General features: G+C 40.3%; 1 protein-coding gene across 1 annotated transcript in view; it reads right to left on the bottom strand.

Moving 5' to 3' along the window:
- The window catches only part of SMARCC1 (SWI/SNF related BAF chromatin remodeling complex subunit C1), a 96,863-nt gene that overhangs the window by 54,007 nt on the left and 15,689 nt on the right, over positions 1-27,167 (bottom strand). Inside the window, exons 4-15 of the mRNA XM_075492165.1 lie at positions 24,953-25,034; positions 23,665-23,757; positions 20,499-20,568; positions 17,751-17,820; positions 15,952-16,027; positions 13,007-13,132; positions 12,225-12,343; positions 10,867-10,991; positions 10,036-10,095; positions 9,354-9,391; positions 6,617-6,738; positions 2,791-2,862 (exon numbers count right to left, since the gene is read on the bottom strand). Of these exons, the coding sequence (XP_075348280.1) occupies positions 2,791-2,862; positions 6,617-6,738; positions 9,354-9,391; positions 10,036-10,095; positions 10,867-10,991; positions 12,225-12,343; positions 13,007-13,132; positions 15,952-16,027; positions 17,751-17,820; positions 20,499-20,568; positions 23,665-23,757; positions 24,953-25,034 (1,053 nt within the window). The remainder of the gene's footprint in view (positions 1-2,790; positions 2,863-6,616; positions 6,739-9,353; positions 9,392-10,035; positions 10,096-10,866; positions 10,992-12,224; positions 12,344-13,006; positions 13,133-15,951; positions 16,028-17,750; positions 17,821-20,498; positions 20,569-23,664; positions 23,758-24,952; positions 25,035-27,167) is intronic.

The following is a 27,167-nucleotide window of genomic DNA, read 5'->3' as shown; positions in this document are numbered from 1 at the left end:
ACTGGGTTGCCACCTGCTCAAGAATAGGTACTTGAAAGCGGTCTTGGCTGCACAAAGTAGTTTAGTACTTAGTTAAGGTCACATTACTAGGTGAAGAGAGAAGCCTAAGACAGAAACATCCCTAAAGGTTATCCTGAAGGGAGTCTGTTTTCGACAATAACATGACCCATCAGCTAAAACTTGTCAGCAGCAAGAAAGAGAAGTCAACTAGTATTTCGTTAAAATCCCTTTTAGGACAGAAACCACCCCCCAGGTACTACTGTCACAAGAATGAACCTGTGTAAGCTTTCAAACACGGTATTTCATTTGGCCTGAAAACTAAGCTGGAGGCGAGACATTTCCATTCAGAAGGATATTTCTATTTTATTTAAAAAGAAAACACAAAGCCAAGAGCACACGCTACTCCTACAATCCCTAAAAGGCAACAAAAATACATCTCTAGGACAACATCAGGACTGAGAGGAGTCCCTAATTTGCTTCACTCACAGGCAATAACCAGTAGCAGCTCATGGATGAGTATCAGGAGACCTGATGTTTTGATGTCAACTGAAAAAGGAAGCATGGGATTACACGTGACGACCACATCAATGGCAGATATGAAAGATAAGCATTTTTTCACAATTCAATCTGTTTGCAGTCTTAGACACCAAGTCCTAGAAACCCCAAAATAAAAATATGCCAAATAGTAGAACTCATGGAGCAGAGTTAGCGTCAAATATATTTTGGAATCACTATGATGCAGCTATAGTTACCTCTGCAACTCAGACATATACAGAATTTGTGAGTAAAGACTATAGACTGAAAATCATTCAGGGTGCCAGGGACCTCAGTAGGGCTCTAAGCCAACCTCCTACTCAAACCATGGTCAGCACTGAATTTTGACCAGGTTGCTTAGGGCTTTGTCCAGCAAGGCCTGAAAGACTCCAAGGAAGAACACTCCCAACTTCCCAGGGCCCCATCCCAGCGCTTCATCTCCTCCAGAGCTAAAAATTTCCCTTATATCAAGATAGAACTTGCTGTGTTTCAGTTTGACTTATTTTTCTCCTGACACACAACTCAATAATGAGCCTGGCTCCATCTTCTCAGTAACTTCCTTGAGCATTGGGCAACTACTAGAAGGTCTCCCAATCCTTCTCTTCTCCAGGCTGAAAAAGTTTAGTTTCTAATTTCTATCTCAATGTTAGATTGGAAGCCTTACAAAACAAGAGTCATGCCTGAGAAGAGGAGATTCAAGCACAAGAACACTCTCTTTGAAGTCTGCCTTGTTCACCTGCTGGAAGAGCAATGCAGGATGATACTACCACTATCATTTGCACTAAGAAGAAATGGAGGAAAAAAGTTAATTTGAAGAAATGCTGCATATGAAAAATGCACGGCTTTGCCGACATTAAGACAATGTACTGAGAAGACACCTCCAACACTTCATTTAGTAGTTAATTCAAAAGAACTGGGTTAAAATCCCCAAAAGCTGCTTTGCAACTAGACCAAGATTTGATCCCAAGGTAAGTGAACACAACTAGCCTACTTCCACTGTCCAAGTTGACCAGCATACAATGGTGTTCAAATTCATCTTTTTTTTTGGTGAACTCTCAGGTTTTAGGATTATCATTTTAATAGAAACAAGGATATTGTTCAAAAGCCTGATGTTGACCATCTTCCTTTAATCCTTTAAACCTTTCAAGAGTGCTCTGAATAACTAACTTTACTGTTATAACAGTAAATTCTCGGAGAAGGGGAGGTGTACTTTTACTAATGCACATAACAAGCCTTGCAGTAGATTCTCAAGAAAAGCATTTGGTGCAAAATCAGCAGCTTATCTTGTTACACTGCTAAGTCAGATCAGAAGTTAATCATTTCATGTATGAAAAAACCTGCAATAGCTCAAGACAATAACCAGCCTTTTTTTAATTTTATTTTTATTTTAAACAGCTTCAGGGAAGCTATTTAAACAGCTGTGTGTGTATAATTTTGAATTAGGACCACTTAAGTTCTGCAGTAGATACCAGGTCCCACAAGGAGATGAGATAGGTACAAAGTGGACTTAAATTCAACGGAGAACACTCCACCTAGATTTAATAGGCATGTCCAGAATTAAAACATCACTAGGGGGTTTGGAACAGCTATATATGACAAAATATTTTTCTTCTTGCAATGCACAACTCTGATTTAAATCAGACTACCTAATATTTGAAAACACAGTTACATCTCAGGCATGTGAAGATTCATTTTCTGACCCTCTCCTGCACTTTCAGAATTACCCATCAGCTGCTCAGGGAACCATGAAATCAACACAGATAACTGTGCAAAATCCATTCCACAGCCTGACACAGCATCCTACAACAAACTCGGTGATCAGTGCTTACACACAAAACTCCCGAGCCTCAAAAATATAGCATGGCATGAGGAGAGAGAGAAAAATAAGGAGGCTTATTAAGTTTCTACAGTATCATGAATTTTTTCAGATGTCTTTGGAAGATGATCATGTCTTATACCACATAAAAAAGTTCAAGAATTTGTTCCAATATTACTTGGGAGAAACTAGTTTTATTTTTCCTGGATAACCACTATCAACTATTAGTTTGATATTTAAAGTTTTGGCCCTACTACAATAATCCACAGACGTTATCAAACTACACGAAGTGGTTGTACAGGCGCTCTTTCCTTCTTTCATGCCCCTACAGACAGTAACTGCTTAACACATGCACAGCTGAAGCGACCACAGGATTCACAAAACTGAAAGCTCCTTGATCTTCCCGACCCCTTACATGCTTATATTCACATTTTACTTACATTTCTGGAGTCTTCGACTTGTTTTTTCCATTGAAGAATTCAGGAAGAGCACGACGTTCAATCACATGAATACTGTAACAAAACAAAAAACAAAAAAAAAAAAAACAAAACACAATTCAGAGGCCAAATACTAAATAATCTCAGAGCACTCTGCAAACCTTCAAATGAGTATTTTGAGGGAGTACATTTATAGCAAGGGTTTGGGTTTTTGTTGGTTTTGTTTGGTTGGTTTGTGGGGGGTGTTTGTTTGGGGTTTTGTTGTGTGGTTTTTTGTTGTTGTTTTGGTTTTGTTGTTTTGTTTGTTTGTTTGTTTTTTTAAACCCTACTGTTCTAGCATGACCCTTTGAAATTTGCTTATTTCATGGAATCAGCAAAGCTGCATTAAAATAGCATCACAAAATTCAGTCACTGATTGAAGCAAAACTGTGCACCCAATGCTGCCCTAATCAAACTCTGAAGGAAGAGTTCTGAGCAGCAGCCCGTTTGCCACTGTACCTTCACGAGTTCTGTATTCTGACAGAGCATCTTTATTCTCCAACCTAGTTAGCGCGAATATTCAGTAAAGTACCGATACCTCAAAGAAACCAAGCTTTTACAGTATATACTTGGAAGATGGGAGTGCAACTAAGTGCTTTGAGTCCAACTCTAAAGCTGGGTCTACAGTAATTACAAGAGCTCACAAGTCAGGTAGGAGACCGACTGGCTTCAAGAACGTAGCTGGTACCTCCCTGGTCAACTGGGACAATAAAATCCAAAGTACGGATATTTGGAGCAGTGAAACACTGTCTTAAAAATAATTCTTCCCCTTTGCACTCCAAGGAAGAAATATGGAGGAAAAACTGACCACGTATGGTAGAGAAGAACTAATGACACGTGCGGTGCTATGCAGCGTATAAAATAAACTACGGTAAAGATCACAGCAAATTCAGCTTTAGTTATTTGGCAGATACATTAACGCTTTTTCCTTCCATAGCTGTTCCAGGTAAGGTATCATTGAAGTTCAAATGTTCTTCCAGTAGAATCTTCCATTCTGCATGTACTACCAGCCTGACAATGGAAACAACACTGCAGAAACTTATGAAATCACATTCCCGTATTCTCATATTCCCTACATAAAGGATTGGAGGAAGTGATATGATTTATTTTAACATAAATAAGGAAATTTGGTCCTGAAGTGTTTTAATTGCAGGGTGATTACACCTGTGGAGTTTTACCAGCAACAAACAAGACCATTTTGTGTTACCCGTAGCAGGTAATATGATATATAAGAAGGTTTTCACTGCAAAGCAAAATTACAATGCAAGTAAACAGCCAGAGTATATGGAACTTTATTAGTCAGCTCATTTCTTCTTGAAGATCTTAATACACAAATTCTTTGAGGGACCTAAGATTTAACCCACCTATTACTAAGTGAGGAAATAGCTTCGAGATTTAAAAAATTTCCATTTTATAAAAAAGTGCCAGAAATGCAGGGCTTGTTAGAGTAACTTAAGACAGAAACTCGTAGAATGGCATATATTTTATGCAAGTTAAAATCTGGAGAACTAAAACGGTCCTTTAAGAATTGTTACTTTTAAAGGAAACATGGAGAAATACATCCTTCACAAACCTTCCTTCCCCCTATACTTACGTCTTTTAACCTACCATGTAATTGTCCTTTTACGCTGATACTGCTTACTCTTAGCTTGTCATTCATAGGAAAATACTCTAACTTGAAGATGAACATTAACCAATAAACTGTTCAGATTGTAGTAAAAACCAAAGTATCTAGTTCTTGCATTGAAGTTGCCCAAAGCATAAGAGATTACACTGAAACTGAACTGGGCATTAAATCAAATTTATCTTTTTACCAGAAAATTAATTTTAGCAATGACTATTCTAAAACAGCAATTTATAAAACATTTTGAGAGAAGTAGATTAGCATTATTCTTCAGTTTGCTTTAAATTAATTGCAACTGGACGCATTAAAGAAGTATTTGCAATTTGGGAGGGCTGCAGACAGCGATTCACATAACCCAAGCAGCATCTTGCTGGCACAGCAAGAGCAGTACCACCTGCAGCCCAAGGTGGGACAGCGCTGCGTACATGCTCTCTAGTTCTCCAGAACTACAAAAACCTACCTCTGAATGGGAAAGAAGTGCTCAGAGACAGAAAAATGTCAGTCTCACAGCTGTGCTTGTTATTTCAGCCTTAAATCCAAATCAGCTTAACGTGCTGTTTCTGGAGCACTAGAATCCAAAAATCAAAGCTTCTTTTCACATCATCCTGCTACCTTGTGGACGTCCACTGTTCCCGTCAGAGATGCTTTAAGTTTGCCTTTTACAAGGTCAGAGCGAGTACACCTGATGCAATGACAATTTTCTTCTGTTTCTTCACAAATACGGCATTAGTCTTTCAGCTGTGTTTCACAGACAGATTTAGCTCTCTGGAACGCCATCAGAACTAATTGCTGCTCCTACAAACGCACCGATCAAGAATTTTTCACCAACCATTATTACCAGTTGTGCCCAAAAGGCACTTGTACAATAGTGTCACCGTGATCTCACGACAAAATGTCATTGTCATCATTTTCTCAGTAGGGAAGTATCATTGTACCTTCACTTTACAAACAAGGAGTTAAAGCACAGAGACTACAGATACGCCTACCCTGGTTTACAGTAAACCTCAATTAGCTCGAGCTACGCAAAGCTGCCTTTCCTGATCTACAGCAGATCCACAGTTCTTTATCCCTTTATGAAGCGCTTCAGTGGAGCGTTTCATTCTGCGTGCGTAACAGAACTACACCTTGAGCCGTTCCGTTCTCAAAGCAAGTGGAGCGCCTATAAATTCCAACTATGTGATCCTTGGCGTTTCTGCTTCCAGGATCATCTCAAAGTGGGAGAGCAAGAGGACTGAGAAAATGGATGGTTCTATTTATGGAGATGGAGGTCAACTCAAGCCACTAGCACAGACACAGGCTAAGCAACTGGCTCGAGGTAACAAAGTTTGCCAGAACTGGAAATTGAACCAACCCTTATAGTAACAGTTCAGATCCCATCTTAATTCACTACTATAAAAAGTTTTCCACTTTTGAAAGTTGCACATGAATCCTAATACTCAAGTGTCATAGCACATCTTTTTAGATTCCAGCCTAAACAATGTCTCAACTCCTAGAGCTAAGACAAAACGCATGCTCAAATGACAGCCCTTCCAGACAACTGACTGCTCCTTATTCTGTTTCCAAAGTTTTCATTTTTAAAAAGTACTACATAAGAGTTTAACTTGTAGAGGGACTTTTATTCCCAATCACTTGCATCTCTTCCCACACCACAAAAGTTTGAGTATACAGAACACATTAGGGTTACTATAGTGAGTTATATGGTCATTGCACACCACAAACCTCTGACTCCAAGAAGGATTCCAAATGAAACAAGTATCCTCCCTGTATAATCAGTGACTTATCCTCAAAGTCAAGATCTGAAGCAAAATAAAAAGCCACCAGCTTTCAGAAGTAGATACAAACACAGAAAGATCACACAAGGACTAGAGAAGTAGGGAAGAGAAAGGAATTATCTTCCCATGGGTGGGGGGGAAATAAAAATCAACGTAAAGCAAAAGATGCTGAGAAGGCAGACTGAAGATCTATGCTGTTTGAAATTCTCTTCCTCATTCTCAATCCCTGAAAACTGCCAGAAGTCAGCCCAAAAAGATTTTTAAATGGAAAAGATGTACCCATACATGGGAACTAGACTTGAACAAAAGTAATTTCTTTCAGTTCTCAGCTTGATTTATGAGAAACAACCACCAAAACTCTAAGTCTTCCCCCAGTTCCAAATTACTTTCTTACCAGTTGTAGTCAAACCAAGATGCATAGCTTGGAATAATGATGTGGTTGGTTTGTTCTGTGACGTTATCTTCACCTGGATCAATTGACCGACTTTGATCCCCTTTGTTAGGATCTTCATCTTCCTGTATCATGGAGTATGGAATACAACGGTTAGTAGGTTGCAAGAGACATACCTAACAACTCTCAGCCAGCACCAAGTTAGTCCAAAATAAGTGCTTTCCAATCCTGCGCAGAATAAACTTTTCCTGACGCAACCTCTGGTCACTGGGGAAAATCTCAGGGACCAGAGAAAGTGTAATCTGTGTTCATAAAAATATTAAAGAAAGCATAAGGCCAGTAAGAAGTTTTTACAGAGCCAGCTCTCAAATCTCAAGGACATACTTGGCAGTACAGTTAGATCACGCTTCGCGTCCCGTTTATAAAATTAAGTATGCTCTAACTATGGGAGAAAACACCGCATTTCAGTTCTGCAGTATACTGCAACCACGTGTAAGGAATACAGCATGAATCTAGGGTACTGCGTAAGCCGTCAGCCTTGCTCTTGCTGCCATCTCCAGTTACTGACACTGCACCGATTTTTAATATTGTCTAAGACGGGTTGTATTTTTTGCCACTCTTCCTGCATTAACCTTCTCCCTCCTCAGAAGAGTATTAAAGGAAATCAGATTCTAGTTTCTCTGGAAGACACTTGCCAGCAGCAATAGTTTCATGTCTGCCAAACTGTGTCTCATGACCCTAAATTCTTCCTTGGATAAACTCACTTTGACCAACCGTAAAGCTGGTCTTGGATTTTCTCTCTTGTGAAGAAGAGACGCTAAGTTAAACTTGTAACTCCGCATGCCCCGCTATCTCGGAGGGTGAACACACCCATGAGTTTGCTCATACAGGGCTGTGAAGACATCAGTGAGCGAGATTTTAAGATTTCCAAGAGGAGGGAAAAGTCTTTGGTCACATTCTGTTCTGTGAACACTAGGTGTTCTGCAACTTGAGTTCCAGCACATGCTCACCTCCTGATCCAAAAAGATAAAGAGAAGGGCACGGAGGCAGTGTAAGAGGGCGAGGACATGATATGAACTGTCTGAGAAACCCTCAGGTGCTGTGTGACGAATCTGTAGGCAACTCAACATTAAATGGTTTTCTTTACCTGAATTACTAGTCCAGACAGCTTTCAGGGAAACGATAGACTGTTAAAAATAATTGAGTCCCTAAAGCAAGATCTTAAAGAGCGGTACCAGTGACATATCTTTTAGGGGACTAAATTCCCCCAAAGACAAGGTACCATTCTAAATCTATTTAGTGATCTGACAACAGCTATTCAGAAAATAAGTCCTTCTTTTCATCATCCCCTCAACTTTTAACACCCTTCTCCTTCTCAAAATGCATTCACTGAACAGAGAAACAGGCCATGTCCCAAAAAACCACTGTTTAGCATAGGTCTTGAAAAGCAAACCTCTTCCAGTCTAAACATGGAACAAATATTAAGGCTGCTGCACGAGTCCCACAGTTCCAGGTCGTTCTACACCCAGGGATGGAGAAGTTACACTGAAAAAAGAGCATTTCCCATACCGGAAAGGCCTGCTGCCACATTCCTTCTGAGCTGGTTTCCCTAACTTGGAAAATAGCGGTTACCTAAGAATCATATTTTGGCGATTTCTGTTCATGTGTCTGTATCTAGAGATACTTAAACCCACCGCTCCTTAGTGTGATACCTGCGCCTAAAACCTAAAAGAAAGGTTGCTCACTAGCGAGTCAGTGGTTTGCATACCTAGAGTTGTCTTCTTCCCCCCTTTTAAAACATGAGAAAGGATTTTTGAGCACTTCTGAAAACACATATAGAGACTGGACGTATGAACTGAAATACGGTAAAACTGGAAATACGTCAGTATGGAGAGAAAGTCGGATTTTCTTAATTATGTGTATAACCTATCCAAGCGTCTGTGTCTGTGCAGGAGTGCAACTGTATGAACCTAACACAGATGTGATCTTTTCTTACCTGCATGATCAGGCAAGCCATCTTATACTAGGCAAGCTGTTCAAAATAGTGCCTGGCACCCCAACAATGCCATTAAATACAGAAACTACCCTGATGACTCTATTAAAACGATCAGGAAGCCTATCTGTGGTTTAGATTTAGTCGTGAAACCTGAAGAAAAAGCATAATCTTTGAAAAATCTTGCATCTGAAAAATGCTTCTTTGAAAATTGAAAAATTGCTTCTTTGAAAATTGCTTCTTTGAAAAATGCTTCTTTGAAAATTACCTCATTCTCATTTTTAATATACTAGATTTAAAAATACAAAATAATCTCACAGCATTTGTAGACTTTTTATAATAGCAAAACAACATTCCTATCAGTGACTAATTTAATCTTATGCATGACTTGAAAAACATTACAGGCTAAGTTACTGAAGATGAGATTAAGATCTTGATAGGACAAGGGGGAATGGTTTTAAACTGAAAGAGGGGAGATTCAGACTAGATCTAAGGAAGAAATTTTTTACGCTGAGGGTGGTGAAACACTGGCCCAGGTTGCCCAGAGAGGTGGGAGATGCCCCAACCCTGGACACATTCAAGGTCAGGTTGGACGGGGCTCTGAGCAACCTGATCCAGTTGAAGATGTCCCTGCTCATGGCAGGGGGTTGGACTGGGTGACCTGGAAAGGTCCCTTCCAACCCAAATCTTTCTATGATTCTGTGATCTCAGTTTGTACCAAGCTTCGTAATAAATGGCCGCTGTTACCTTTCCTCCAGTTGCCACTGTCTCCTCATCCTGTTCATCTGAAAAGTAAAAGGATTGAGAATTACACTAATAAAAAGCGTCTGCTCATAAGCCTTTCAAGCAATGCAATTGCTTAACTGGAAAGAATATTTCATTTGTTTTAGAAGGGAAGTGAGGAGGAAAGCAAAGTGGACCACACATCACTAAGGCAATCTCATCCTTAAGCAGGCACTCAACTATCCCAGACAAGGGAATAGATAAGAATACAGAGGAAGGATAATTAGAATTTTTCCACACTTAGGAATCCATACCTAATTACCGCCTAGTGCCCTAGATGTAGCCTTGTATAATAGGATATGGGATGCTAGTTTATAACTCTTATGCCAAAGGCTTAGCAAAGCTCAGGGAACCTGTGATACACCTTGATTCCCAGTAAGAAAAGAAAAATTCTGCCAGGAAAGAGCTTATGTGTCACATAAAAAAACGAAGAAGATGCCTACAAGGGAACAGCCTTGTGAGTGAAAAAGAGCCAATACATTTCAACTCAAATACATATGAAAACTGAATTAATTCAATAAAAGAGTAGAATTAGAGATGCCTTTTAAAATAGAGAGATTTAAAAATATTTACTCTGTTGGCCTGCAAGCAAGACTTTACTATAAAACTTAGGGGAGGGGGTGCTGGAGGGTGTTGTGTGTTTTACCAAGGTCTGCTACTGTTCCTCCTTTCACAGGCGTGTTTTCACTGTCTTTCTTTGGGTTCACTACAAAAGTAAGCAAGATTGAAACTCTGATGAGTAACCATCAGCCGAGATACAATTACCAAAGTCTAGCATGCTTTTGCTATCTTATCAATCAACAGTTTTGTTGGTCATGCCTTTGCAGTTCAAAAGAGTTCATCTCTTTTGAGAGAGGCACATCAAAAGAGTGCCATTTGAGTACCACAGACCATTCGTTTGATTTTTCTGTAATTTCACATCTGAACACAAAGCAACTTCTATTCATGCAGTCAGTGGACCAAGTACTGTACTTTTTCCACCTGTACAACACGTAACAATTCTTACGTGCAAGTTCAAATCAGGTAAAAACCAAATGGTGTGACACCCAAAATAGTTTGGTGTCAAGGACTTGATAGAAGGAATTATTTTTCTGACTTATCTTTACTGAACAGGTATTGCATAGATCAACACTTTTCTGAAAAGGTTTAAGAACTGAATGCATTTGGCATGTTGCTAGAGTTCCCACTCATTTAACGTGCTTATCTCGAGTATTTGGCATACAATTATTTTCCTTCAGAAAACTCCATCCCCCAGAACATGAACTCTGTATAATGGGTGAGCAATCCTAAAATAGGTGAAACTAAACATTTAAGTAGATCTTTGTAAACGTATTCCAAAAAGCCAAAAGAAGGTGAATATGCTGCCCTTCTCCGCTGTCACGTTCAAACCCCTGACTAGACAAATTTAGATGGGCACAGATCAGCTGGTCCCATGGACACAAAGTATTTCAAAGAATCCAGTGTAAGCATATTTTACCATTTTTGGGAAGTACCACTTCTTCTATATTAGGTACTGGTGTGGGATCCTCCATGTCCTTTGTAAGATCTTCTTGCTCATCTTCTTCTTTCTGCCCTCTCCTTTTCCCATATAAGGCTGCTTGTCTAAAACAGATCATACACAAATTCTCTGCCAGCTGCAGCTGTCATGTTCTCATCTTGACATTATTCTTCAGATATCAGGATTAAAGGACTGGCTTAAAACACTTAGGAAAACATGAATGCTGTAGGAAGTGGTGCTGGTGGAGTTAGTGAAAAATATTCTCTGTGTATTATTAAAACGAAGTAAGTTTCAAAAAAAAAAAAAGTCTTTTCCACTGTTTCAAGACTGGAGACCGCCACTGTATGTAAATCTTGATTCCAACCCCAAACTGTCTCCAGCATGTTGGCAGCGTTTGCGTGCTGGTGAGATTCAAGGGAGCAGTGACTCACTTACGCTTGTCCTTTTTCAAGTTGCAGTATGGGCATCTGCTGCACAGAGCAGAAGAGGCAACAGACCATTTCAAGGCACGCCGCCTTATTTAAGGCAACAGGCTGGCTTGTGCCATGGATTCTGTGTACCGAGGAAGCCATTTTGGGAACAAAGGCAGAATCACCCACACCTCTTTTACAGAATCTAACTCAGGCTTTACACTTGGAACAAAAAAGTAATTCAGATTGTCAACTAAATCCTTCTCACCTCAGATGACAAATTACCATTTTTGTCTTATTAGAGCCCAACAGGTCTATTAAGACCTGAATTTTTAGTTCAAAAGTGCTCCCCTCCATATCCACACATAAACCCCCATAATTAAGCTTTTATTTGGATATAACATTGGCTTTTTTTTTTTTTTAAGAGCTCAAACTAGCACTGGAAAAAAACCTAATCTGTAGGCCACAAATGCTACTCTATTAAAGCTGCATTTGAGAAGTGGACTTTAAAATACCCAGCTATGTAGATGAAAAAACTCCTCAATTAAACGCAGTAATTTATGGGGCTAGACTTCAAAAAGTGTATATGTACTACATGATTGCACTAGCAGAACTAGTTTGAGTTATTTTAGAAGCAGCCGAGTAACTTTTCATTTGGTAAGTTCTACTCTCAATGCAGCCGTGAACCCCGTCACTGACACAGATAACGTGACAACTTGCACTAGATTCTGCTCCACCTGCAGGCAATGCATTTCTATAGAGGAGTAAAGAAATTACATATACTGCACAAGCAAAAGCACTCAAGTCTATTGTAGAAATAATTATTCTACTTTAATCTAAGGTGAGACAAGTGAAAGGTGACAGAGATCTCCCCATAAGCATTTCTTCAAGAAAATTCACCTCAAATTCCAGGACTCAGACACTCACCCTTTCTTCCCTGTCTTTTTTCTTGACTCCACAGGAGTGGGGGGTGGAGAAGGAGAATGCTTTCTCTTCCTTGTACTTGCTGCCGCCTTCCTGTCTCTCCTCTCCGGACTACGTACAGGCTGTTAGAGAAGTGAAGTAGTTAGTTCATCCCAAATACTAGTTATTGCTGCTTTTAGTGTTTCAATATCACATCATGCACCACATTCAGCTCCAGAATACTTCCATCTGTCAAAGTGAAAACCCCTAAATTTTCTACAGCCATCCCCCAGATGCTGCAATGGCTCTGTACTAAACTGTGCTCTTAAAACAGAGCAAGATTCCAATGCTAATGTGTGACTTGTTAATACACTCTATCCATCAGGTGAGATTTCCGAGTGAGTAGCCTGGCCTCAAGGTTAAACGAAGTCCTGCAGAGTCCTCACTAACTTCCTGCGTGGGGAGGGATACAAAAATTACTTTCAACAACTACACAGAATTCGGAAATCAAATATTAACTGATGCTGTTTAACACACCCCGACTTCATTTATGAGAAAGCACAGAGTGGGTCCTATCTCTTACCATCCTCAGGAAGGGGGAAAAAGTAAAATTCAAAGTGCACACTTACACTTCTGGATAAAGGACATACAGAGAAGAAAGTTAAACCAGACTGTGTTATCATAGGCACCTCAAACTGTTCAACTAGCTTAATTTTAGCAACTTTGAGTCCCAAAAATTTGACTCATGCAGAAATAAAGAATATTAACATATCAACAGGTCACCCATTCAGCAGAGAACCACCTACCTCTTCATTTTTCATGGAGATTCTCTGTCGAAAACTCACTGATTTCCTATTCTCATCTACCTCATAATCCTCTTCATTCATCCATTCATTGAATATATCTGTGTCCAAAATCCACTTGGCATGAACCTGAAGAACAGAACGAGATATCGGCAAGCTGATGTTTTTTTGAAAAAATAACTCCATGACAGACCTCATAGGATGAAGGAAGTAGTTGCAGCTTTGTTATCAGGGTCTGAATGTCCAAATACCTCGTAATGGTTTTACACATAATAGATAACGGTTTCCTGAGGCAATACAATAAAGGATGAACATGCCCGTAAGTCTACTGAACACCGTGTCTGCTCTTCAGTCATTTTTAAGCCTTCTGAAGTGTGAGGTCAGTTCTCACAGCTGGGACAACAGCTCTGTATTAAGAGTGTACTTTGGATGCTGAAAATTACCATCAAAATCTTCTAAATTCTTCTAAAATCAGATCACCCTAGCAGATGTGCCACAAAAGACCAAAAAAATTAAGAAGAGTTGGCCATATCTTGGAAAGATTGACTATCTTGACTTAAAATATCCAACTTCAAATAAAGTTCTAGTTTACATAGCTGAAAATAAATTCTTGAGCTTTAGTATGATTTATACACAAAAAGCACGTGTTTCAGTTATTTACAGGTAACTACTTGGAATAAGTAGTGTTTGAACAGACATCAACTTATTTTCTGACCTCAGCTGCTCTAACTCTGCCGTTCAGATCAACAGCATACACACAGAACAGCACTGCATGTTACGTATAAAAGAGTAAGTCCAATAAAAGGACAATAAAGTACTATTTACTATTGTTTGATTATAACTGTTCTGTATTGTTCACTTGCAATGAGCTAAATCAGAAAGGCAAATCATTTCTGTAGAAAGAAAACTAATTACGTAGAGAACTGAAATAATGCCGATGGTGGTTTGAGTGCTTGCATGTTCAACAGATTGAGAAGCGCTGACTTTTTGCGTCATTAGGACATCAGTTAAGAGCAGAGTTCCCGTTAAATTGAACCCTTCCATAAAGAAAGGTGAGATATGACCCTTAGGGGTTCTTTAAACAGCTACTGGTTTTCTCATTCACTTCCATGTTGGCTCTAACTCTAGGGACAGTTGCATTCATACTCTACAATTCATTAGCAATGCCAAGGATTTTAGTAAAATCAAGAAACTTAAACTGTGCCCTGTACTAAGAGCATACAGAAGCTGGTATCTACAGTGGTAGGGAGCCAAGACAAACTCAGGAGCTTCTGTAGCAGTGTGAAACCAGGGGACGGGGGAGCCCACGGCCACACACAATCTGTCAACCGGACCACAGCTCTGTTTTGATCCCAACAGCTGAATCTGCTGGAAATAATGTTGCCATTACAATAACTCAAAGAGAACGGACAAGATTTCAATTGTACCACAGACTTCAAAAATTCAGATTTGTTCTCCTAAAGAAGCTTCTTAATTTCCGTATTGTCCAACTCCTGATATTTTTTGGCCATTTCTATGTTATAAAGAGGAACTTTCTGCACACAAAGTATGTTTTAAGCCCTGTAATACAGGTGTGGTAATCTCAGGTTTCTAACCTGACAGTTCTTTTCTCTAACAATATTCTTCCAAAAACATCATGAAGATACGGTACGTCCCCCACTTCCTCTCCTTAAACATTGTATAATGCCATTATGCCTTCTAATGAGTTGTCAGGTTTCATCCCAGAGATGGCTGCACTTCAGCAGAAAGGGAAGGACTTACCCTTAACAGAAAACACCTCAAGTCAGGCCAAAATAAACATGGTAATTTTGGCACTAATCAGGGATGCATAAGTCTGCCCTTTTCACCCACAAAATAAAGTATTTTTTCAACAGCATTCCTCCCCAAACCAAAGAAATGTTTTAGACATTTTCACTACAGCTCTAGAAATATCACTCTGCTTTTCCATATATATGGAAATACAGCCATTGTTACTCAGCAGCACGTTACAACCTCTACCTGCAGATGACACCAAGTTGGGTGTTGATCTGCTGGAGGGGAGGAAGGCTCTGCAGAGGGATCTGGACAGGCTGGATCCATGGGCTGGGGCCAATTGTACGAGGTTCAACAAGGCTCAGTGCCAGGTCCTGCACTTGGGCCACAGCAACCCCATGCAACGCTACAGGCGTGGGGAAGAGTGGCTGGAGAGCTGCCCGGAGGAAAAGGACCTGGGGGTGTTGGTCGACAGCCGCCTGAACATGAGCCAGCAGTGTGCCCAGGTGGCCAAGAAAGCCAACGGCATCCTGGCTTGTATCAGCAATAGCGTGGCCAGCAGGAGCAGGGCAGTGACCGTGCCCCTGTGCTCGGCACTGGTGAGGCCGCACCTCCAATGCTGTGTTCAGTGTTGGGCCCCTCACCACAAGAGAGACATTGAGGGGCTGGAGCGTGTCCAGAGAAGGGCAACGGAGCTGGGGAAGGGTCTGGAGCACAAGGCTGATGGGGAGCGGCTGAGGGACCTGGGGTTGTTCAGCCTGGAGAAAAGGAGGCTGAGGGGAGACCTCATCGCTCCCTACAACTGCCTGAAAGGAGGGGGTAGAGAGGTGGGGTCGGTCTCTTCTCCCAGGTAACAAGTGACAGGATGAGAGGAAATGGCCTCAAGTTGCGTCAGGAGAGGTTCAGATTGGAGATTAGGAAAAATATCTTCACTGAAAGGGTGGTCAAGCATTGGACCAGGCTGCCCAGAGAGGTGGTGGAGTCACCATCCCTGGAGGTATTTAAAAGCTGTGTGGACGTGGTGCTCAGGGACATGGTGTAGTGGTGGGCTTGGCAGCGCTGGGTTAATGGTTGGACTCAACAATCTTAAAGGTCTTTTCCAACCTAAACAATTCTATGATTCTATGATCTAGTAGCACCTGAGCATGAGCTACACCAATGCAGTAACTTTGGGAAACTGTTTAAGAGAGACTTACCTTCCATGGCTTTTCAGGAATTGGAGGATCCTCAATTTCAGCATCTATTTCATTGGCATGAACCCAAGTGTCATAGCTAATGAGAGGAGTCAAGAGAAAACAAAATTGGTCCCTTGAGCTGCTCATCCAGAAAGATCACCAGCAGGAATATTTATTCAGCAATTTTGACATGTGCAAATGATATTGCTGGGACGGAATACTAAAGTATTCTCAACACAATGAACAGTTAAAGGAATAATCACTGGTTTCTGCTACAGCAATGGGACACACTGAAAAGGGAGGGCTCCAAGGCATCTAATGCACATTTTTAACTTTCTGAATTTAAAAGCCATCTCAGTGAAGCCAGCTCCAGCTTAAAATTGCACATCTACTCTCTAGATTCCGGGGTATAAATGCCATTTCCGAGCCACCTGTTCAAACCCTGGCATTAAGTTAATTAACTTGTTTCTGTTCTTATGAGTTTAAAGCAAGAGATACTGGATTCCTAGGAGTATGCATCCTCTTCTTCAATCCCTACTGCTGTAGAATCCATTTATTATTTACATTCACTTTTCCACATGCTATTCCCTCAAAAGCCTATTTATAAACACTAAGAAACTGCACTCAGTAACAGCAAAAGCCAAAATACTTTGTCATCAACACCAGGCATGTACCGAGCAACTGGGATAAGTCATATGGAAGAAAAGATGTGTATATAGCAGTCCTTATGTTTATACTGATATTTCTAAATACATATACGCACACACAGAGTCAACACAAACTTGACTACTGATATGATATAATGTAAAAATATTTAAAGGTTCTTCATCTGTATGATGAAAGAAACTTAAGTGTGATTGTTGTTTGCTCTCTTCCACTGAAATACGCATATGGTTCCTGAGAATTCTGTGCAGGCACAGCAGAGCAGATTTTAGTACCCCGAAGAAGTTATTTAAGTAGAAGTCAATGCTGGGTTATCAATCTTTTCAGTTTTCCATAACCTGGACTCAGAAACCAGTTATTACAAATACATTTAAGTTACTAACAGCACATACACTATCTTTTAAAATCTTCTAACAACCCAAGACAGCTTTCTCAAATACATGCTTTCAAGGATCACTTGCACTTGACTAAAGGCAACCCAACCCATGGAGTGAAATCTCTCTTTGTCAAAGAAAGTTCAACTAGGTGGTCAGAAGTTCTCCCTTTCGGCTTTAAGTCTTACTAACTTGATGGAAAGGCTCACTCCGCCCTTTGAAAGTCTGGTTCAATTTGCAACCTTACTAGTGGCTCGGCAGAAAAATTGACTCTCCTTTTCTAACCTCACCCACCTGCCAGTATCACAAATGGGTATGCATATTTTGGTTTTCAACCACTGATTAAGCCTTTTCAAGCCTTGGACATGGAGATAAATGGTAGCAATGCTAAATTACTGTGTGGTTATACTCCGTAAGACAACCACTGCTTGTCTCATAATACGAACAGCAACATACAACCATTTAGAATCAAAACAACAGGAATGCAGTACTGTATATTAAGGTTAAGTTTTTAGAAGAGCCAGCATGAGATAGGTCTGAGCCTGTCATGTTCTGCAGAACAAGAAAAGAGGATAGTTGTAGCCCACGCTGGGACATTCCCCATGCAGGTTCACTACTGATAACCACAGAGCACTGCTATCAGGAGAGGTAAGACTCAGTAAGCTAAAGGAGAGGCTTGTTTGAGGACATGGATTTTCCTACTTGCAAGTTTTAATCGACACTTTTCCTTCAACAAACATAAGTAAGATTTGGGGTGTGCTTTCTTCCCCCACCTTTCTTTACCTGTCTGGAAAAAATCCCCAGTGTACCAGCACCTGCTTGTCTTTTTTCATCACAGGTCTCAACCATTCATCTGCAAAGGGGAAAGATCTAGCATCAGATTCAGATGGTAAAGCACGTTAAACACTATCTTGCTTTTCCATAGTCAGTCATAGTAAAGTTATTGCAATCATCTCTGATAAAAGTCTACTGTAGTGAAATTACAACGGCCTGGCCTGCCAGTGACACACGTGCCTGCATTGTCTGGAGCAGAAGTCTTATGAGGAGCGGCTGAGGGAGCTGGGACTGTTTAGCCTGGAGAAAAGGAGGCTGAGGGGAGACCTTATCGCTCTCTTCAACTACCTGAAAGGAGGTTGTAGAGAGGTAGGGGTCGGTCTCTTCTCCCAAGTAACAAGTGATAGGACAAGAGGAAATGGCCTCAAGTTGCGCCAAGGGAGGTTTAGACTGGATATTAGGAAATTTTTCTTCACCGAGAGGGTTATCAAGCATTGGAACAGGCTGCCCAGGGAAGTGGTTGAGTCGCCATCCCTGGAGGTATTTAAAGGACGTTTGGATGAGGTGCTCAGGGACATGGTGTAGTGGTGGTTTTGGCAGTGTTAGGTTTATGGTTGGACTCGATGATCTTAAAGGTCTTTTCCAACCTATACGATTCTGTGATTACCTTTGCCATGTCTAAACATGCATGTGCTCTGCCTGCATACAACACAGTTGTTATGTTAGTAAAATCATATTAAGAATTATTACATTTCCTTCCCTGGTCACGTATGTTCCTACCCTAACACACTCCAAATTAAGATCCAGCGAGGCCTGAAACACTCCATCTGTTTGTCAACAGAAGCAAGAGGCATTTCTGGCTGACAGGCGGAAGCACTATGCTCTGCCAGCTCCTCTTGTCCTGTCTCATCTCCCAAGCTCCTGGGCCAGGTGGGCCTGGAACTGAGAATGGGACAGAGCAAATCCTCCAAAAGGACATTCAGTAAAGACAGCAGAAATAACACAGAGAGAGACACGCTCCAGTCTGTCATGGTTTTTTTTTTTTAAATCTCTGTATAACCAAGGAGACTAAACTTCTCCCAAAATGCTTTCTTGTCAAGTGGTAAATAGTTCCCCTCTGTCTTTCTGTGTCCTTGTTAGACGTTTGAATCCCCTCATTAACTCCTTCTATTGATTTACATTTATTTCAAAAGACCCTCTTCCCAGTACTATATTCTACTCTCAACAGGTATTTAAAAAAAACAACAGTGTTTTGAAGGAATAAAACTTTGAAGGAAGAATGTCAGGGCAGGGGGTGGTGGTGAAACACATTTTAACAAAACACTTCTAAGAGTCTAACCAAACTTGGATTTCAACCTTCTTCTTTCACAGCGGTGCTAATGATGACTTCAAGTTAATACAGACTTACTAAGCAAGACTAATACTTTGCTGGTTTTGCAGTAAGGCATATGCTCAGGCTGACTGGTGTTTTAAAGGTTTTTCTTTTAAACTGCACAGCTGACACAATGTAATGACCTACTCCCTGCAACCCAAATATCGAGAATATGGCCCAGAGCAGGATTAAAACCCTGAGGATCTGAACCCGTATGAAGTTACACTGCTTGAATTCATGGCTGTTTTCTCATCTTAGTATAATCAGTGGTTGAGAGCGCTCTGTCTAGCACATCTGCATGTTCACTGACTACAAGACAGATGGGACCTGCTATGCTCAACCCTCTTCTGAGAACCTGAAGCGGTTAAAAATAAATATAAACCTGTGGCTAGGCATGATATTACCAGAAGTACAGAACAGAGATGAGCACCAGAGGACAAACAAGCCATGACAGTTCCTATACAGAAGTGAACGCTTCCATCTAGTGGCCATCAGATGCCAGGGCGTATCAGAAAAAGCTAATTTATGTCAGTCAAGCTCAGACTTGACAACAACGATCCACTAGACAATTAAACGTATTTAAGATGAAAAAAAATGAAGAGCAATTTTTTTGTTATTTGCTGAAGGATACAGCTGTTAAATTGCTTTTGTGGAACCTATGTACTTCATATAGAGGCAGTATATCATAGTAAATGATATACTTTACACATCATAGTAAAGCCAACGGTCTCAGCTTATCAGGTCTACTTGTTACTGTATCCACCTTGCCAAACCACATGCAATGATACCTATCAGCACTCCCAACCTGTCACCTGGAAAGACGAGAACATGGCAGGAAGTTTTTAGGTTCTCGTTTACTTCAGCGTCTACGCTACCTTTCCTACATCTATTTGATTCCTAATAATGTTTTACTCAACATTTTAACCTACATTTACACACTGGGGGACACCAGAGAAGCAAAACAAGAAAAAAATTAATGGAAGCTTTAGTTTTAAGCCCCCTACTTTCACTACCCTTCCTTTTAATTTTTAAACTAACTTAATTTCTTTTTTAAGTTCTTCCCACCCTTAGCTTTGTTCCACTTCAGCCTGCAAGTTATTTGGTCCAAACAAAACATCTATCTGCATTCAGCAATAAATAATACCTCAATTTCCAATGCAATCACGGAAGAGTATTCAGTGTTACGCACCTTAATCTGAAAATGTTGCATCAACTAAAAATGTGAATGTTACAACTTATTTGGAGTTGTTAATCCTAAAAATAGTTTTCAAGTGGCTCTCAGGAGCAGGCTAGGAACATACCGCATCTCTGCGAAAGCTCCTGTAACTGCTAATAGAATTTAGTTACAAGACCATTTCCACTTAAAAACTGGAAAGCAACTTTACCGTCATCCGTTGAGGTAGGACTTGGATAAACATGGTGGGTAGCCTTTGACTTCTCTTCAGTTACCGTTCCCTGTGGGAAAGGTGGAAGAAAAGGAGAAACCGCATGAGAAGCCTTCAACACATTACCCCAAACTTCTTGGTTGCTTCTTTTCACCCACATCCCATGCAACCTAGAAGTATTCAAGGCTAACTTCAGTGCAACTATGAAGAATGCCACCTCTAAGAAGTGCCAGAAAAAGGCAATTATTTTAAGACTGCTGCCAAACTACTTTGTCACCTCTTGCTCTTTTCATCTGAAATCCTTCCTCCTCCCAGTTCCTTCTGCCCCAATTCCCACTGTAAATTGGTCAACTATCAGTTCATACAAACCTATTGGTGAATATTTTGTAAGAAAGCATCTGTAACTTTTTTCCACTAAGTATACATTTTGGTCCAAAACAATTTCTAAATATGACAATTTGCATAAGATGAAGTCTGAGAAACTTCACTAGAAATGGCTGCCTCGAATAGAACATCCTTAGTATTCCGGAAAGGCTGTATGTCAAGAGACAGCATAAACACTCATCCTTTCAAAAAAGTCTAAATTGTAGAACAAAGGGAATAAATCAGAAACACACTAACATGATACCATTGTTTGTCAAATATTCAAACACAAAAATATATTTTCTTCTTGCTGATTTAGGACATCATTTTCTTAACATGCAAAGCCACAGATGTACTTCTCGTGCTTATGTAGATGCCATGAACAGTGGTACATAAAGCTATTTGTCTACACGTGGGTACAGGCCACAATTATATTCCTATTGCACCTACATCATCATGCAAGAAAATTCGACCACGTAATTAGATATCTGTTAAATAAATACATAACACTGCTTAGTGTGGCCAGTCAAGAAAATAAGGATTCTCCCACATGCTGCAGAGACACTTCCAGTCTCCATAAATGAAGAGTCATTTCCAAGGACAGCAGAAACTCACAGTCTGCAGACTCTTCTGCAGAGGAGTTAGCTTTTGGAACAGTTTGTATGAAAATGTTATTCAAAATTTTCATTCCATAAATATTTTACAGATTTATTTAAAGGACATAAGAGCACATGGGATAGGTTACCGCCAACAATATGCGAACAACTTATTTAGAAGACAGCCGTCAGCATCAAAAGGAGGAAAATTTTAAAAAAAGCATGAAGATGCATTGCATTATGTTAGCAATATTTGGAGGCTACTCTGATATCAGGAGCTGAAGGGCAAGAGCTCCTACACCAACAAGAGTTCATAGAACTGGGTAAAGGGAGAGGAGGTGCTCTGAGCAACAGCAAAAAAGAAAGCTGGAAAGTAAGAAGAATTTAAGAGCGTTCAAAGGGAAAGGAAAGAGCCCTGGCATGAATGAAGAACCTGCAAAGTGTTTCAGGAACAATAACGGAAATCTCCCGTCATTCCCCATAAGCTAAAGACACTTCTCTAGATATCTAATCTGAGCTTTGTGAATCAGATCAGTAAGTTTCATCTATTTCCTATGGAGCTTTAAAAACCCAATACACTATAGATGAACAGGAAGTCTCTCTTAGATGCTATCTTGACTGAAAACAAAGGGATGGATAACTTAACATTAAAACAGCTTTCTGAAAGATGTAAGCAGATTGTAAGGCTTATTCCCTGCTTCTGAAACTGAATGTGACTGGAAGCCAAAGATGTAACAAGATGGAAGAGTTACCTCCCAACAAAACACTTTTCTTGAAGCAGATAGAAATGCTAAATCTCACTCATTACCTGCTTTCAAGTTCCTAAATTATTACTCTGGCTCATCTCAGAAGAATCCTCAATATTCATAAAGACAATCAGAAAAAGTGTGACTACCAGAAACAGCAATGGCATCTTCATCAGCAGAGAGAACAAACATCTCACTGACACCTCTTTCTATAAGCGCAGAGATGACACTAGCACTGTGCTGGGCCAAGAGATACGCAACTCTTGCGCACAGGCTGCAGTCAGAGCAGCGAGGACTCTGCAAGGCCAGAGAGGAGGGAGCTACAGGCACTAGGGATGGGGTAGAGGGAAGATGACAACAACAGGTATTAAAAAAAAAAATCAAGACAGTGAGCAAGCACAGGCAGCAACACAAATACAAGATGAGAACTCAAGAGGTAGGGCAAAGGAAGAAAGCCCAAAAAGCAGAATTAGGGACAATTTCCGTTTTCAGTTCTTCACATCCCTTTAGAGACAAAGCTGCCTGCTTTAGAAGTCTCTTAAATCATTCACGGATATAGCATGCTTTGAGTTCACCATAGAATTCCTTCATGAAAGGAAAATTGAATCATTAACTCTAATTTAAGCAATAGCAAGCATCGTGAATCAGCTGAGTAATTAAGAGTAACTCGTGAAAAATTATACAACTGAAGTTGAGACGATGCTTCATAATCACAACACAGGAAACATTTAATCTGGAAAAGCAGCAGTTTACTTTGGCCACAGCCATGGATTACCATAACACAAAAGGCTATCAGACCATGTAGAGTTCACATTCCAGGATATTTCTCTCAAGACAAGCAAAAGGACTGTTTACATTTTTAAGAAATGAAGCTATTAATCTTGTTCAGTTCATCATTTAGTGTATTAAATTACAATGGCAAGATGTTGACTGTCTCAGAAATATGCTGACTACCTAATAAGCAAGAGACTGTTGCTGCTTGTGCCCTGTTCAGCACAAGCAAGAAAAAAGCAAGTAAAATGCAGCAAAAAAGGTAGCGATCATTTTAAGGTTAAAGGTTCCTTCTGCTGTCCCCACATACCTAGAACAGCTGTACTACACACTACCTTCTTTGGTCTCAGATCCGGACAAATGGAGCTTCTGCTCTATATAAGCAGGTATTCAGCATTCAATCAGCTAGGGCCTGCAGCCAACTCACCGAGACGCCAGAACTACTTTTCACTGCAATGGCAATTTCAGATTTACTTTCAGAACAGAGTTATGATTCAATCTCCGTGTCAGCGTAACTACTAATGGCATTTTACAAACGGTGGACTTCTGGCCTGAAGTGACTTGCTGCTGCTGCCTTGTGTTACAATCCAGACACGATCCAGATGTAACTGATATGTTGAAGTCAGGCAAATACATTTTATCTTACAACTGGCAAAACATTTGTTTTAAGAGATGCTATTTAACAGTTACCTGGTGACGTTTGACAATATCCTTCAATTTATTAGCCAGCTTCAATTCTATATCTGGAATGAGGTAGATGGTCGGTCTGCTCAGACAATTGTTCTAGTGGAGAGAAGAAGTTGTTAAATAAGAAATTAGTAGGCCACCCGTGACATAAATCAAAAAAATTCCTATTAAGATCACCAATGCTTGAAAATGCTCAAAAGGAACACGTATCAGCTCGTGATACGGCACGCTAACTCCAGCTCCCAAACCCCCACGACAGCAATATTTCCTTCGCACACCTCCCCGCCAAAGTCTTATCCTGGGTTTCTTTCTGGTCTCTGCAGATCTGCTGTGAACTCTGTCAGAGACATTATCACAGACAAAGGGAACGTGACCCAACATAGCTGTTCTCACGTTCCTGCTTTCACAACACCACGTTTAATGGAAACCATGTATCTGATGTCAGAGAATTTTTGACAGGCTCTGGAAGACTTCACTTGAAAGGGACTTTAAGTTCCCCGTGTGTCAACTTCCAAATCTGAATTTCTCCTGTTGCACTAACATGCAGATTCATGCATTTCTATGATATCTGCAGGTACACGTTCATTTTATTTTGGATTTTAAACATGTATTCTATTATGGACTGAAACCACTGTACAATGACAATAGGTTTTTTTATAATAAGAGTATTTTTACTTTTTGCTGTCCCTCCTATTTCCATTTTTGACAAGCACCTGAAAGTTACGTCTTGACTATATCATACACTGAGCTCGGTTTTAGAGTTTGGGAAAAAAAGATTCTGTTATTCACACACAGCAGTTTAAAAAAAATTAACTTCAAATTAGATTCCATACAGCTGTTATCTGCTCTCTTCTGGAAGTAACCTGTTTGATAAAGCAAGCGAGAAAGTCTAAAACGTTCCTAACCCTCAAAAAAGTCAAACTTGTATCAAGCTGAAAGTCTCAAGAAAGTCAGCAATCGAATGGATGTCTACAGAACTAGTTGCTCAGTCCTAAGGGTGCTTCTTTCACCGGAAGATGGAGACACCCAGGATGCTTTCTCCTACCTTACAAACAGGTTTTTCCTCACCCTACGCATATCCGCAGAATATCAATGAAAAAATTCTGAAGTTTTCAAGTGATAACATGGAATTGTGACTAAAATGGGTAAGAGAGGGAGGGAAGAGTATAATATTCCTACAGAAGTCCAGGACGAAACTCTTCACTGGGTCATAACTGAGGCACATAAGAAGTTTGTGAATCCCTTCCCCTGAGCATGTGAACACATACAGTTTTGTATATGAATTTCTTGCCTGCACTAGTGTTTTCTCAATGTTCATGAACATCTCCACATTTCGATCCATTCGGGATGGATTCTGCAGGTCAAACCTCCGCCTGTTAAGGAAAATTATTCAAAAATATCAAATTCAACTCTCCTCCGTTCAGTAGTCAAGAATCTTTCACGTTCCACATAAAAAACAGTGTATCATGGTAGCTACATAAGAACACTTAAAGCACAATCACAAATATTTTTGCTTCACTTGGCAGCCCTCACAAGCAAGAAAAATCACAATGAACCAAATCAACAAAATGCAACTGACTTGAAGCGTTTAGGAAAAATGAAGGTTGACACTGTCCAACAAAACCCTGTAGCAGGGTTGTGCATTCCACTACAGTCACAAAGGATAATTAAACAGAAACATAATCAAATGCTCACAATGGATTTCAACAACTAGATGAGAAAATTCATGAACAAGCTCTCACGTTTCTCTTACTTCTAGTTGCACCATCCACCAGTCCCAGATTCTAATCCAGGAAAAACACAGCAATTCATTTGCCTGAGATTTTCTAAACTGCTTCTCTATTTGAGAACAAGCCACCCCACACACAGCATATAGGTAGCTCATGATCCACGTAAGCATTTCATGATCATCTCTATTGGACTCTGGTACTTCAGAGTTTGCTACGTCATTGACAAAGCAATCAAAATTCTTGAAATAACAATGCAGATGTAAGTGCATATCAGAAATGGGGCGGATAACACAAAATCTGAGACTTTCTACTGGGAAGAACCACAAGAGCCCCCAAAGGTGTTCTGCTGTATCCACCGGAACTGTACACATATTCAGAAGCCATGGGTGAATCAACTCAAATGAAGGATTTGAATGGCGACCGCCAAGAACCTGAGAGGTGGGACAACAGCGGCACTGACACCAGTCCCTCGCCAAGTTCAGCACCCGCAGGCGCCTGCGCTAGCACCATCGCACGGGCTCATCACCACCAGCCAGGGTGAGCAGTGCCGTAGGAGCCTCCGAAACACGTTTGGGCCTGACCCTTAACGATTCAGCCTTTTCCAAAGCACGATGGGACGTTTGGATAATCAGGTGGTTGACGGTCAGATGTAAAACACTGCCTGGTGCACTCCCAAGTTTTGGAAAAAGCTGTTGTCAGAGGCTGAAAACGCTCTTAGCTGGAGTGCTGAGTTGGTGTTCAGGAGTGGCAATACCAGCAGAAGGGATTTCAGCATATAAAATAAGAAGTTCCCTGTACACTTAACACGCTGAAAAAGCCATGCACATAATTACCATGCAGTGACTGATATGCTTTAAGTTAACACCCCAATTTAAAATACAAGAATTTATCCCTGTGCCCATATCTACTGACAGCTTCTTTTAAACACATGCTTGTTTCCAGTAACACATCAAATCAATTTTTAAAGTTTATAAATATACAATGAAGGTAAATGAAAGCAAGATTGATTTTTAGTCACAAAACCCATTACCACACAAGATGGCATCACATCAATATTGCACTACTAAATTAAACAAAGACACTTCAGCTGAGACCACCACGTTCTTCTTCACTTGAGGCTCTCCAGCATTTTCAAAAAGAAGTTGCTTACGGTGCTGCGGAAATACGCTGTAGCGTTGGGCAGCGCTACAGACATTCACTACCAGTGAATGATGGCTTCTCTCCCAAAGCAGTATTAGGGACTCTTCTCCTCACACTAAGGACCTGGCCAACAACTTAAAGCTAATATCCTGGCATATTTATTAAAATAGTCTTTCGATTTTAAAAGAAATTTATGACCTCTTTAAATAGCGTTGTGCGTGTTGAGAAGTTTACACTGCCTTCTAGAAGTAGGGCCAGTCATCAAGCAGTCTGTCAGTTCACTGCACAGCACAACTTAATAAGGTATTTTACACCTATGACACATAGGATTTTAAGAGCCAAGATCTCCGGTGTTCACCCATTGACAGCTTCGTAGTCCGTATGCAAAACATACACTCCTCAAATGTAATCGTTTCAAGGAAGTGAAGGAAGATAAACGCCAAATAAACACAAACTAACCTATTTTCCTAGACATCTAATAAAGTCTTCAGTACCTATGAAACAAAGATACTTAAGGCATTCAAGTTTGACCAAAATTTTTTACATTTGGTTGCCCAAAATCTGCATTACATATTCATTTAATGCTATACATGCCCCCAATTTTTTGCCTGCTTTTGAAACCCAGACTTGAAGAGA

The sequence above is a fragment of the Mycteria americana genome, chromosome 2, assembly GCF_035582795.1.
Source record: "Mycteria americana isolate JAX WOST 10 ecotype Jacksonville Zoo and Gardens chromosome 2, USCA_MyAme_1.0, whole genome shotgun sequence".
Classification (NCBI taxonomy): Eukaryota; Metazoa; Chordata; class Aves; order Ciconiiformes; family Ciconiidae; genus Mycteria; species Mycteria americana.
The sequence above is the reverse complement of the archived record's forward strand: the minus strand, read 5'-3'. Positions and strand labels throughout refer to the sequence as shown.